At 44.1% G+C, this 14,637-nt stretch overlaps 1 protein-coding gene across 1 annotated transcript in view; it reads right to left on the reverse strand.

The window, feature by feature from the left end:
• The window catches only part of ATG2A (autophagy related 2A), a 105,524-nt gene that overhangs the window by 53,696 nt on the left and 37,191 nt on the right, over positions 1–14,637 (reverse strand). The window contains exons 17-24 of the mRNA XM_066582931.1: positions 13,461–13,623; positions 13,182–13,324; positions 12,959–13,101; positions 12,263–12,408; positions 11,118–11,268; positions 4,514–4,707; positions 4,128–4,208; positions 3,175–3,281 (exon numbers count right to left, since the gene is read on the reverse strand). Of these exons, the coding sequence (XP_066439028.1) occupies positions 3,175–3,281; positions 4,128–4,208; positions 4,514–4,707; positions 11,118–11,268; positions 12,263–12,408; positions 12,959–13,101; positions 13,182–13,324; positions 13,461–13,623 (1,128 nt within the window). The remainder of the gene's footprint in view (positions 1–3,174; positions 3,282–4,127; positions 4,209–4,513; positions 4,708–11,117; positions 11,269–12,262; positions 12,409–12,958; positions 13,102–13,181; positions 13,325–13,460; positions 13,624–14,637) is intronic.

Raw genomic sequence — 14,637 nt, forward strand, 5'->3', positions numbered from 1 at the left:
CATCAGAACAGAAAGGAGATCAAACAGAAAATGAGTGACCAGAAATAAATGGAGAGTAGGATATTCACAGTACATGAATGTGCTACACAACAATTTCCTCGGGACATGGATCTATTGACAGAATGATGAATAGCTATAAAACACTAAGGAATGCGCTGAAGCAAAAACAAAGAGAATTCAGCATCTTCTGGGCTTCTGTACCTCCCTTATGGCCATTATTTTTTTTAAACAGGCTTCTAGTTGCAACCTTGTAATATATTTGCATATTTTGATTGTATCAATTGCATCGGCTACAATAAGGCTTAATGTCTACGGCTTGCAGGGCATTCGCTGTGGATGCAGATGCGGATATTCGCAGCGGATGCACTGTGGATCATTTATAAATTGCTTAAAAATCATTTTTAAATGCTTGTGGGCGATTGTGGATTGTGTGGCTTTTTTCGCACGAATGCACTGCGGATCATCTGCAACCCCACCTCCATAATTGCTTCTAACCTTAAAAATCTGCAGCGGATCCGCAAGTGCATTTAAATGTATTTGCAGATCGCTGTGGATCCTAAGCTCCCATAGAGATGAATGGAGCGGAATCCGCAATCAAACAGAGCATGCTGCGATTTTAAATCAGCGCGGATACTAAATAAATACAATAAAATCAAATCCGCAGACCTAAAACAAGCTGCAGAAGCCCAATTCATTTCTATGGGTGGCAATCCGCGTAGATTTCCTCAACTCAAATCCACGCGGGTTCCACAAATAAAATCCGCATATGGACATTGGGCCTAAGCCTTTACATTTGCCTTTGTAGTAATCTGTATAGCGGAAGGAATGTTACATTGCTGAAGAGATCAATCATAGACATACGGAATTATTTTCATGGACTATGATGACGACTATTGATTTGACATTTAATAATGCTACAAGTGATCATCCATTGACTGATTAGACATCTTTTGCAACAACCCCTTTCATGATCATGGAACAGTAATAGAAGTGTTTGCAATATACAGTACTGTGCAAACGCTTTAGACAGGTGTGGGAAAACGCGGCAAAGTAAGAATGCTTTCAAACATAGAAGTGTTCATAGTTTATTTTTGTCAATTAACAAAATGCAAAGTGACTAAACAAAAGAGAAATCTAAATCAAATCAGTATTCAATGTGAACACACTTTACCTTCATGACAACATCAGTTCTTCTAGGTACACTGGCACAAAGTCAGGGATTTTGTAGAATTTTAGTCAGATGTATGAATAACCGATTACACCAAACAGGTGAGGATGATCATAATTTTTCTATATAGGTTGAAATACTGTCATTAACTGAACCAGGAACAGCTGTGTAGGAGGCTTAAAACTGGGTGAGGAACAGCCAAACTCTGCTACAAAGGTGATGTTGTGGAAGACAGTTCCATGTCACAGCTCATACACAATGGCAAGCCTGAGCACAGCAACAAGACACAAGGTACTGATACTGCATCAGCAAGGTCTCTCCCAGGCAAAAATTTCAAGGCAGACCAAGGTTTCAAGATGTGCTGTTCAAGCTCTTTTGAAAAAGCACAATGAAAGGGCAACATTGAGGAAACGTAGACACAGTGGTTGGCCAAGGAAAGTTAGGGCTCACTCACGAACATATTTTCATTTCGTATTACAAGCATATTTTTTATGCGTGTAATATGGAATGCAGAAACGCCACTTACCTGCATTAGGGGTATTCAAACACGCATTTTTCAAGCGCATATTTTACTGGGGGGGGGGGGGAGGAACAGCATGTACTCTTTTGGTTCATATTACGCACCAAAATCGCCCATTGAAATCAATGGGATTGCGCAAATATGCAGATGACACGCATATTTACTGTGTATTTACTATATTAAATCAATCAATAGGGCCTTATTGTATTTTTATTTCACGCGGAAATATGAAGTGAATACTGCATACTTAAGTGTGTTTAAAAAACGCAAGTGAGAATATGCGGTCTTGTTGCGTAAATACACAGCAAATTTACGTGACCTTATACACCTGTGTGAATGAGCAGCAGATGAAAGACACATCATGTTTACTTCTCTTCAAAATCAGAAAGTGGCCAGCAGTGCCATCAGCTCAGAACCGACCAAACTCAGTGGGACCCAGGTACACCCGTCTACTGTTTAGAGAAGTCTGGCCAAAAGTGGTGTTCATGGATAAACTGTCGCCAAAAAGCTATACTGTCAGCATAGAAACAAGGCCAAGCAACTCAAATATGCATAAACACATAGGAACTGTGGGGGGTGGCGGGGAAGGAAAATTGCAGCAGGTGCTCTAAACTTATGGGTCAAAATCTGAAATATCCGTCTGTAACAGAAGGAAATTTGTTCGCCGAAGAGCGCTGTAGGCAACAGTGGAGCATGGTGGGGGTTACTTACATTTCAGCAAATCGCGTTGGGGATTTGGTCAGGATTAATGGTGTCCCCAATACAGAGAAATACAGGCAGCTACTTATCCATCATGCATTACTATCAATATTGATTTGATTTAGATTTCTCTTTTGCTCATTCACTTTCCATTTTGTTAATTGAAAAGAAATAAAAACACAAAAAACTTCTATTTTTGAGAGCATTCTTACTTTGCGGCATTTTGCATGCCGCCTAAAACCTTTGCCCCACACTGTAGCTCACTATCATACCTATCCCCATGTTTTATGGATGGATATAATCATTATTCTTTCTACAATAATTACCGTAATAGTAGAGTACATTTTAGAAGACGCACACTAATTACAGATGACTAAATTGAGTGTTCAAAAGGATAAATTAACCATTAAACGTCATTTACTGCATACAGATAAACCCATTGTCATTCACTGCTACATTCAGCAAACTTCAGACTTCTCAACTACAGTTTCAACATTGAGCTTGTCCGAGCGAGTCGCATTCTGGGAAATATATTGTTTATTTCAGGCACTGTACAGTAATATTTTAAGTAAGCAAAACCTTACTTCCCCGGAATGCACTACAGGATACATCACTGCATTTATTATAGGGCCTGAACTAAGTTATTAGTGATGTGTCGGTCTACAAGTTGTCAATTGGTTCCAGTAAGCAGCAATAGAGCCATGAAACCCAGGAGCAGTACAAGAGTTACTGAGTATTTTGAGTGTAGCGTGTACAATAGTATACCATGGTGATTACACTTCATTACCTGTAATCCACAGCACAGCTAAAGAGATGAGTGTGCAGTATAGTGATAACAGCTGGGGGACTGTAGCCTAAAATGGGGTCGTCCACTACATCTAGGAAATCCATAATCTGTGGACAGAGGAAGAAGAAAATTACAAAGTGAAAAAAAAGAGAGACTGCGTAATAGAACATGTTAATATTCATGTTAATATATAATAATAAAACATAACAAGTTAATGGAAATACTTTAACTCAATGCAGCTGCTGGTGGAGTTAAGAAATCCCCACAGCGGCGTAGACAGAAGTAGAACTACAGATAATATCTTGGGGTGGGACGCTGGCTATCTGTCCTGTTTTTGATAGGATTAAAGGGAAGATGAAATCCAATAAACAGGAAAAAAAATTCCAGTACATTAAAAATACACATTTTAAATCGTTCATTAAAATCCTGTAGCACTTCACATGGAGAGAGGAGGCCATCCTCGTAGGCGTTAGAGAAGAATTCCTTTTGCCATAGTATTTATGACTAAGGAATTCTTCCAAAACGCGCAAGCAGGTCGCCTCCTATCTCCATGTGATGCGTTATAGGATTTTTTGGCGGGATGGGGGGGTTGGCGGAAAGTGGGCATACCCCATTATAGTCAGTGGGGTCCACCCGGCGCTGTTCGGTTCCATCCAGAGACTAAACCATTTGGCCAAGGGGATACCCCTTACCTGCTCCCAGAACGGAGCAGGAGAGCGGAATCCTCAGTACAGATGTGAAAGCACCCTTAGGTGTTGTTGTTTTTTTGCTTGAAACTGAACCCACCATCCAAGATATATACCCAATTTATCAGTGGATCAATGCCAGTCTTTACAGATTATCTTCCCTTGGAACCTTTGCTTGGCTTTAAACACCTTATAAAAATAAACCCACACAAGTGATACATGTAATGATAAAATATGTTATCTTTATATAGGATGAAAATAACTTACTTGACTGTGCCAGCTTTGATTTGGAAGTGCCATGTGGTGACGTAGAGTAGCACCATCTAGTCTCAGCGCCACCAGGAATTCCTGGAGAAAAATACACGAAGACCAGCAGATTTATTAGAGTTTATGCAAGAAACAAGCAGAAATTATAAGTGTAAATGTATGCACATTACTTTAAGACAAGCATATGAAACACCAGCCCTAATACAATCCCCCCCCCCCCCCCCCCAACGAATGATTACAGCATTGACCTAGGTGCAGGCCATCAGCCCACCATTGACAGGTACTGCTAATAAAATAGAGTAGAATCCATTCTTATTTGTTAATTTTTTTCCCCACCACTCTTATTACTAAATTATTAAATCTAATAAGAACGGCATTAGTGATACCTTCACATTTTTCACAAGGTTCAGGTCAATACGGACAGATAGTGAGAGCATCTTGGGACTCTTGTCTTTTCGAGCTCCTGACAGCTGTGCAGACACCCCGTCTTCCGAAATGTATATAGTTGGGTTCAAGTTTGCAGGTGGTACAAAAGTTGGAATTTCTAGAGTGCTTGGTGGTAAATAATCTTCTACAAAAGCTACAAAAATAAAAATAAACAGAAAACATTAACTGGGTAACACAGAAACAATGTATACAGTAAAAGACATGCACACACATTGAAAATAGAGATGACAAAAGGGTAATGATACGTTCTAAGAAGCAAAAAACATAACAAAGCTGCTTGTCATTTGTTCAACTGGGGCAATTCCCGCTTCGCCATAAAAAACAACTTTATACATAACTTATGTTGTATATAATCAATTTCTATATACAGTATACACATACCCAACCCCCTGTAACAGTATACAGTCCAGCAGTGTATTCACAATCATGTCCAATCCTTATAAACCTATGGACATCTGTCATTTATAACTAAACGTATCGCACATTGTATAAAAAAACTAATAGTGAGGAACAACTGGCATTTTTATGTCCCCAAGTGAATAGTTTGGATGCCAAAATAGAGGCAACAGGTTCCCTTTAAGTTGTGAGGTGCGGCCTCCATGGATCATACTTGTTCTCCCAGCACATCCCACAGATGCTTGATCAGTTTGAGACATCAGGAGTTTGGAGGCCGAGTCACCACCCTGAACTTTTTGTCACGTCCCTTAAACCATTCCTGAACAAGTGTGACTGGGCACATTATCCTAATGAGGTCACTGCTATTAGGGAATACTGTTGACATAAAAGGGTGTACTTGGTTTATAACAATGTTTAGGTAGGCGATACATCGAATGCCCCACAAAACCTGACATTTTGCAGAAACTCTGACACAGTCGTATAGCCATTACAATTTGGCTCTAGTCAAAGTCACTCAGATGCTTACGCTTCACCATCTTTCCTGCTTCCAGCACTTTAATTTCAAGAACAGACTGTTCCCTGCCGAATGGTATGTTCACACAGTAAAATGTGATGCGACGTTCAATGGCAATCTGTATCGAAACGCATGTGATTTACTGTAGATTGCTGATGCAGCTTTGCACTACAAGCACCGCAGATCTCCACTATTCAATAGGGCTAACCTGAATGAGGATACCCCGCTGCAGAAATTGCATCAAGAAGTAACACGCCACTTTTTTTATCTGCGATGCAGATTTAAAATTTGCGCCATATAAATTATAGAACGGACTTCCACTTAAATGAATAGGATGCCAATTTGATGCAGAATTGGCACAGATTACAAAGTAAATATATGGCATATTCAGCAGTGTAAACACAGCTTAATATATCCCACCTCTTGACAGGTGCCAATATCACAAAATAATCTGTGTTATTCACGTCACCTGTCAGAGGATTTAATGGTATGGCTAATAGGTATATACTAGTAATTATTAGGAAATTATAGTAGCAGTGTTTCTGGTGGCGCAATGCACCACACAGCTCAGCTACATGAAGGTCACACGCACACGGCTCAGCTACATGCACGTCACACGCACACGGCTCAGCTACATGCACGTCACAAACACACACGGCTCAGCTACATGCACGTCACAAACACACACGGCTCAGCTACATGCACGTCACAAACACACACGGCTAAGCTACATGCACGTCACAAACACACACGGCTCAGCTACATGCACGTCACAAACACACACGGCTCAGCTACATGCACGTCACACGCACACGGCTCAGCTACATGCACGTCACAAACACACACGGCTCTGCTACATGCACGTCACAAACACACACGGCTCAGCTACATGCACGTCACAAACACACACGGCTCAGCTACATGCACGTCACAAACACACACAGCTCAGCTACATGCACGTCTCACACAAACAGCTCAGCTACATGCACGCCTCACACACACAGCGCAGCTACATGCACGTCTCACACACACAGCGCAGCTACATGCATGTCACAAACACAGCGCAGCTACATGCATGTCAAACACACACAGCTCAGCTACATGCATGTCAAACACACACAGCTCAGCTACATGCACGTCACAAACACACACAGCTCAGCTACATGCACGTCACAAACACACACAGCTCAGCTACATGCACGTCACAAACACACACAGCTCAGCTACATGCACGTCACAAACACACACAGCTCAGCTACATGCACGTCACAAACACACACAGCTCAGCTACATGCACGTCACAAACACACACAGCTCAGCTACATGCACGTCACACACACACAGCTCAGCTACATGCACGTCACACACACACACAGCTCAGCTACATGCACGTCACACACACACAGCTCAGTTAAATGCACGTCACACACACACACACAGCTCAGCTACATGCACGTCACACACACAGCTCCGCTACATGCACGTCACACACACAGCTCCGCTACATGCACGTCACACACACAGCTCCGCTACATGCACGTCACACACACAGCTCCGCTACATGCACTTCAAACACACAGCTCTGCTACATGCACGTCACACACACAGCTCTGCTACATGCACGTCACACACACAGCTCTGCTACATGCACGTCACAAACACACACGGCTCAGCTACATGCACGTCACAAACACACACGGCTCAGCTACATGCACGTCACAAACACACACGGCTCAGCTACATGCACGTCACAAACACACACAGCTCAGCTACATGCACGTCTCACACACACAGCTCAGCTACATGCACGTCTCACACACACAGCGCAGCTACATGCACGTCTCACACACACAGCGCAGCTACATGCATGTCACAAACACAGCTCAGCTACATGCATGTCAAACACACACAGCTCAGCTACATGCACGTCACAAACACACACAGCTCAGCTACATGCACGTCACAAACACACACAGCTCAGCTACATGCACGTCACACACACACACAGCTCAGTTACATGCACGTCACACACACACACAGCTCAGCTACATGCACGTCACACACACACACAGCTCAGCTACATGCACGTCACACATACAGCTCCGCTACATGCACGTCACACACACAGCTCCACTACATGCACGTCACACACACAGCTCCGCTACATGCACGTCACACACACAGCTCTGCTACATGCACGTCACACACACAGCTCTGCTACATGCACGTCACACACACAGCTCTGCTACATGCACGTCACAAACACACACGGCTCAGCTACATGCACGTCACAAACACACACGGCTCAGCTACATGCACGTCAAAAACACAGCTCTGCTACATGCACTTCAAACACACAGCTCTGCTACATGCACGAAACACACACGGCTCAGCTACATGCACGTCACACGCACACGGCTCAGCTACATGCACGTCACACGCACACGGCTCAGCTACATGCACGTCACAAACACACACGGCTCAGCTACATGCACGTCACAAACACACACAGCTCAGCTACATGCACGTCACAAACACACACAGCTCAGCTACATGCACGTCTCACACAAACAGCTCAGCTACATGCACGTCTCACACACACAGCTCAGCTACATGCATGTCACAAACACAGCTCAGCTACATGCACGTCACAAACACACACAGCTCAGGTACATGCACGTCACAAACACACACAGCTCAGCTACATGCACGTCACAAACACACACAGCTCAGCTACATGCACGTCACAAACACACACAGCTCAGCTACATGCACGTCACACACACAGAGCTCAGCTACATGCACGTCACAAACACACACAGCTCAGCTACATGCACGTCACAAACACACAGCTCAGCTACATGCACGTCACACACACACACACAGCTCAGCTACATGCACGTCACACACACACAGCTCAGTTACATGCACGTCACACACACACACACAGCTCCGCTACATGCACGTCACACACACAGCTCCGCTACATGCACGTCACACACACAGCTCCGCTACATGCACGTCACACACACAGCTCCGCTACATGCACGTCACACACACAGCTCCGCTACATGCACGTCACACACACAGCTCCGCTACATGCACGTCACACACACAGCTCCGCTACATGCACGTCACACACACAGCTCCGCTACATGCACGTCACACACACAGCTCCGCTACATGCACGTCACACACACAGCTCCGCTACATGCACGTCACACACATACAGCTCTGCTACATGCACGTCACACACATACAGCTCTGCTACATGCACGTCACACACATACAGCTCTGCTACATGCACATCACACAAAAACAGCTCTGCTACATGCACGTCACACACATACAGCTCTGCTACATGCACGTCACACACATACAGCTCTGCTACATGCACGTCACACACATACAGCTCTGCTACATGCACGTCACACACATACAGCTCTGCTACATGCACGTCACACACATACAGCTCTGCTACATGCACATCACACACGACTTTTCTACATTGCTTTCGCATATGAGCTGCATATACAAACTTCAGCTGGTGGTGAAATCATGGCTTGTTGCTGTGTCACGTAAGCTTCATTAGCTTCATGGCGGAATTGAACCCTCTGTGGTAACATATTTGCATGACAACAGTTTGTGTGACGTGCATGTAGCTGAGCTGTGTGTGTGACGTGCATGTAGCTGAGCTGCTACATGCACGTCACGCACACAGTGCTCTGCTACATGCACGTCACACACACAGCTCAGCTACATGCACGTCACAAACACACACAGCTCAGCTACATGCACGTCACAAACACACACAGCTCAGCTACATGCACGTCACAAACACACACAGCTCAGCTACATGCACGTCACACACACACAGAGCTCAGCTACATGCACATCACAAACACACACAGCTCAGCTACATGCACGTCACAAACACACACAGCTCAGCTACATGCACGTCACAAACACACAGCTCAGCTACATGCACGTCACACACACACACACAGCTCAGCTACATGCACGTCACACACACACACACAGCTCAGCTACATGCACGTCACACACACACACAGCTCAGTTACATGCACGTCGCACACACACACAGCTCAGTTACATGCACGTCACACACACACACAGCTCCGCTACATGCACGTCACACACACAGCTCCGCTACATGCACGTCACACACACACAGCTCAGCTACATGCACGTCACACACACAGCTCCGCTACATGCACGTCACACACACAGCTCCGCTACACGCACGTCACACACACAGCTCCGCTACACGCACGTCACACACACAGCTCTGCTACACGCACGTCACACACACAGCTCTGCTACATGCACGTCACACACACAGCTCTGCTACATGCACGTCACACACATACAGCTCTGCTACATGCACGTCACACACATACAGCTCTGCTACATGCACGTCACACACATACAGCTCTGCTACATGCACGTCACACACGACTTTTCTACATTGCTTTCGCATATGAGCTGCATATACAAACTTCAGCTGGTGGTGAAATCATGGCTTGTTGCTGTGTCACGTAAGCTTCATTAGCTTCATGGCGGAATTGAACCCTCTGTGGTGACATATTTGCATGACAACGGTTTGTGTGACGTGCATGTAGCTGAGCTGTGTGTGTGACGTGCATGTAGCTGAGCTGCTACATGCACGTCACGCACACAGTGCTCTGCTACATGCACGTCACACACACAGCTATGCTACATGCACGTCACACACACAGCTATGCTACATGCACGTCACACACACACGACTTTTCTGCATTGCTTTCGCATATGAGCTGCATATACAAACTTCAGCCGGTGGTGAAATCATGGCTTGTTGCTGTGTCACGTAAGCTGCATTAGCTTCATGGCGGAATTGAACCCTCTGTGGTGACATATTTGCACGACAACAACGGTTTGTTTCAACACTGGACAACTGTTGATGATTAGATCAGGGCTGGACTGGTGTTGGCGGCATTAGCAGTTTAGATGACATGATATCACGTTCAGGGGATGTGAAGATAGCAGTGAAGGACTACGCTTCAATGTTGTTGGTCAATATGCACCGCCAGCTATGTATGTGTAAAAGCCGGTATGTGTAAATTTGTGAGGTGTCATTTATTGGAGGTGCGCAGCAGTCTGACAACCAGGTACAAACTGGCAGACTGAGTAGTGCAGTATCCATAGCAATTGAGGCCACGGGGGTTTTGGGGGGGGATGTAGTCCACCCATAATCCCTCATTCACTGCAGAAGGAAGATAAAGGACCTGTGATGAGGTCACCGTCATGTGATCAGGGGGCGGGGCTGAGAGACAGTAATAATTGATATCACAGGTGCTGTCAGGCTCTGCATGTATCTCACACGTCACACACAAAAATTGGATGGACCAGTGGCCGTTAGTAGTTTGATAATACACAACTTTTAGAACTGGTAATGCATAGTAACGGAAAAAAAAAAGTTTACAACTTGGATTGCCAATAATCAAGCAGTACTACCGTATACTACACACAATACATAGTACCACTATATTGCACACATTTATATTACTGCACGTTCTTAAAACAGTAGCAGAAACATTACGTGGAAAAACAGGTCATGCTATTGTGCATACCTTTGTGATAAAGGGACACAACGTCAGACTCAATACATAGGTAGCTGAGATCAGCTTTGCCTTTGTACTTTGAAACGCTGAAAATCCGACCATTTTCAACATCGAGTACAGCTTCTCCGTGGTGGTTCTCCTGCCTCTTGTTTGCTTCATTCTATCATGTAGAAAGGGAAAAACAAGACACATAATAAGGAAAATATATAACATTATACAGTGCAATAGCTGCAGTAACTGCTATATATTGCCAATGCATGTCGTATACAGCCTGTATTCACTCATATCAGCAAGAGGGAAATGTGTAAACTGAAAGTACAAGGCTGTGCTAACACTAGAGTCATGGCTTCCATTTCTAAGGTGCCATTTAGATACGATTATCGCTAAAAATTTGTTCAAAAGCCATCTTTTGAGCAATAATCGTTGTGTCTAAACGCGCTGCCATCAAGCAGTTTTCGTTAACGATGAGTCTTATAAAGGACCACATGCTGAGTTCTCAGTGGGATACCGCTGATAGTATTGTTTCAGCTGGTATCTCACTGGGAGAACACAACAGGAGTATGCAGAAGACAGCGCTCCCGCTGTCTTCTGTATACCCCGCTCAGAGCTCTCAGCTGTATACCAGCTGGACGTTCAGTGAACACAGCATGGGTATGCAGAAGACAGCGCTCTAGCTGTGTTCTGCATACCCAGCTCGGAGTGCTCCAGCTGTCTTCTGTATACAGTGGGAGCTTCAATTTATATACTAATAAGCTCTTAAGTAGCTAATTAGCTACTTAAAGGCTTAGGCAAAGTGAACGCTCAAAACTGTCACTCAAACTGCCATTTGAGCGAATTTTGAGCAATCATCTTGCTGTGTAAATGCACACAATGATTATCGCTCAAAAAATTGCCTTTAAGCGAATTTTGAGTAATAATCGTTGTGTCTAAATGGGCCTTAACAGAAGACAAAACTATGACAGATCAGTTGTGCAAGAGATCTAAATGGTCACCATTAGACAATGGAGTCAGTCAAAGTTTTAATAATTTCATGGGAAAAAAACATCACTGCTTGAGCGCTATTCTTCCTGTCAAACATGATGGAAATCACAATGAGAAGACACCAGCACAAGTGTGAACAGAAAAGTATATATATAAAGCAGTCAAAATGTGACCTTGGATTCAGTCCAAGCTGTAATTCGTCCTTTCAAAATGGTGATAGAAGCAGAGAAGAAACTTTGACCGTCCTGTGCCCCTTTTCTGGACCTTGCAATCTCATCTACAGAGTAGAAATGGGAATCTTCATCTTCTGAATCAGAGTCTGTGAACAATGCATAAAACAGAAGAGGGGTTGGCAAGACAGAAGGATTGGGGGGTATATGAAATACTAATCATCCTAGTTACAGCCAAAACAGTTCAAATTACACTTCTGTGTTATCCTACATGGGATAGTCTTAGTTAATTGTTAAACGCATGACTGCAGAGATACTAAAACTTTTCAGATATTTTCAGACTGAAGATGAATTATGAATTGAGGCCTGATGCAAGTCCAGGTAAAGACTCTTCCCGTGGACCAGGAAAGGCTGGCAGCTCCCATCCGTAACGGACCCATTTAGGATTGCCATCTTCAATCTTGAAGCCATTTCTTGTGATTGTGTTCATACATAGCACTGCTTCACCAGGTAAGAGTATTCGCTATTAGTGCCATTCTTGCCTGGTTTTAGTGCCTTGAAGTACTACACTAGACAGCGCCTCCCTTGTTCCCCCTCCCTTACCTTTGCAACCAATAAATCATGGTTTGACCTGCAAAAATATGTCCAGAGGTCACATATATAGTAATTATGTAGGGTCCACAGGGAACAAGAACTTACCTAGTCTGAATGCCGATTTGCACATGCGGAAAGTGTCCTGTTGGTAACTAGGCAAAGAGCGTGTCTCAGAAGGGAACAGAGAGTCGGTCATGGAGGCATCAAACACAGACATAGGTTCCCACATCAACAGATCATTACATAACCTGAGGAAAGATAAGGAGCACTCAGAGTAAAGCATGACCAAGTGATATATGAAATGGGACAATAAGATCAAGAACAATACCTGTTGTATAAGTTCTCATACATGTCCTTGCTGGGAAGGAATATGTGAGCTCTGGGCAGAGTGACCTCAAGTCTATACTGGGAGGATCCGAGGGTCACTTGCTGGAAATCTGCCATCTCTTCTGGGTCAGCCGGAATAACCATCTGTAAGGGCAAAAGACAAAATGGGGGGGGGGAGAATAGAATGAATAGGAGAAAACTATTAAATACTGACTAGAACTGCAGAATGTAATGTATGCACAACACTTAAAGAAGGGTGAGCCGTTACTTGGGGACTGACCTCTTCTGTCTCGAACATTGTCCTCTTAGATGAGAAAGGAGATGGTTCGGGCTGCTTTAATTCACAAGGACTTTCCACAGATGGAAGATCTAGGTCTTCTATTTTATCCTGGCACAGATCCCACGGGGAGGCTTTGTTCTCAGGAAGGAGAGTCACTAAAATACTAAAAGAGTGAAAGGCATCATTAAACCGGTTCATGATCAGGGGCATTTTGGGCCGCCGTGCCCAGAGCAAAGCTTCACCATTTGGATTGCCGCATTGTAAAGGTAACTTTTTTTATTTCTGCGTCTACTCTGTTAGGTTTCTTTTTCACCACACATGGGGCTTTCCCATTACCTAAAATTGGAGCGGATGGTAATCAAATTTGTATGTCTTTTAAAAAAGGTTAAAATGGTTGTGTATCCAGATCCTGTCATTAACTGGAAAATTACCTGCATTTGGATATGTCACTTGTGTTACCTGGCTTCTGCAAAACCTAATGCTGTGCTTGTATTTATTTTTGTCTTGTCCATCTTATTTTGCTCCTCCATACTTTCCTTGTGGCATGGCTCTCTTTTCTTTCTTTGCTTTTCACTCACATGTGCGTCCTCCTTTGTCTTTACAATTGTCTTTTTTGTGCGTCTTAGGGCCAATTTATACTGAATGATAATTCTTCAGATTCTCACTGGCTTGCAGGAATCTGAATGATCATTCAGTGTAAATGTCGGCAGCAACTGATTGACGAATGATAATTTGTTTGGCATTCAGGTTCTGAAGGTATAAAAATCAAATGACGATCGGCCTGTGCAAACAGGCAGTCATCTATCTCTGAACGACTGCCTGTTTACTGTGAATGGAGGCGGGCCGGTAGAACAATCTCCGTCCCGCTCTGCCTCCATTCACTGTGTGATAGCACAGGAGCAATTGTTGCTAGTATGACTATTGGGCACTGAAGCCCCCAACAGCTGTCCCATGTAAAAGGACTGTTACTCATTATGTTTATTTACAGTATTCTTCTCTTGTTTGCTCCAATTCAGCCTTTTTGCACCCAAGCATAATGATTATGCCGGCTCATATTCTGTGGTGCCACTTCTTGTTATATCAATTCGCTTTATCAAAGCTAGTCCTGGCTTATAAGGCGGTCTGCATGGCTGCTTGTTGCTTCCTGTCACTTAGGGAGAACACGATCGCGTCTCCA

The sequence above is a fragment of the Eleutherodactylus coqui genome, chromosome 11, assembly GCF_035609145.1.
Source record: "Eleutherodactylus coqui strain aEleCoq1 chromosome 11, aEleCoq1.hap1, whole genome shotgun sequence".
Lineage (NCBI taxonomy): Eukaryota > Metazoa > Chordata > Amphibia > Anura > Eleutherodactylidae > Eleutherodactylus > Eleutherodactylus coqui.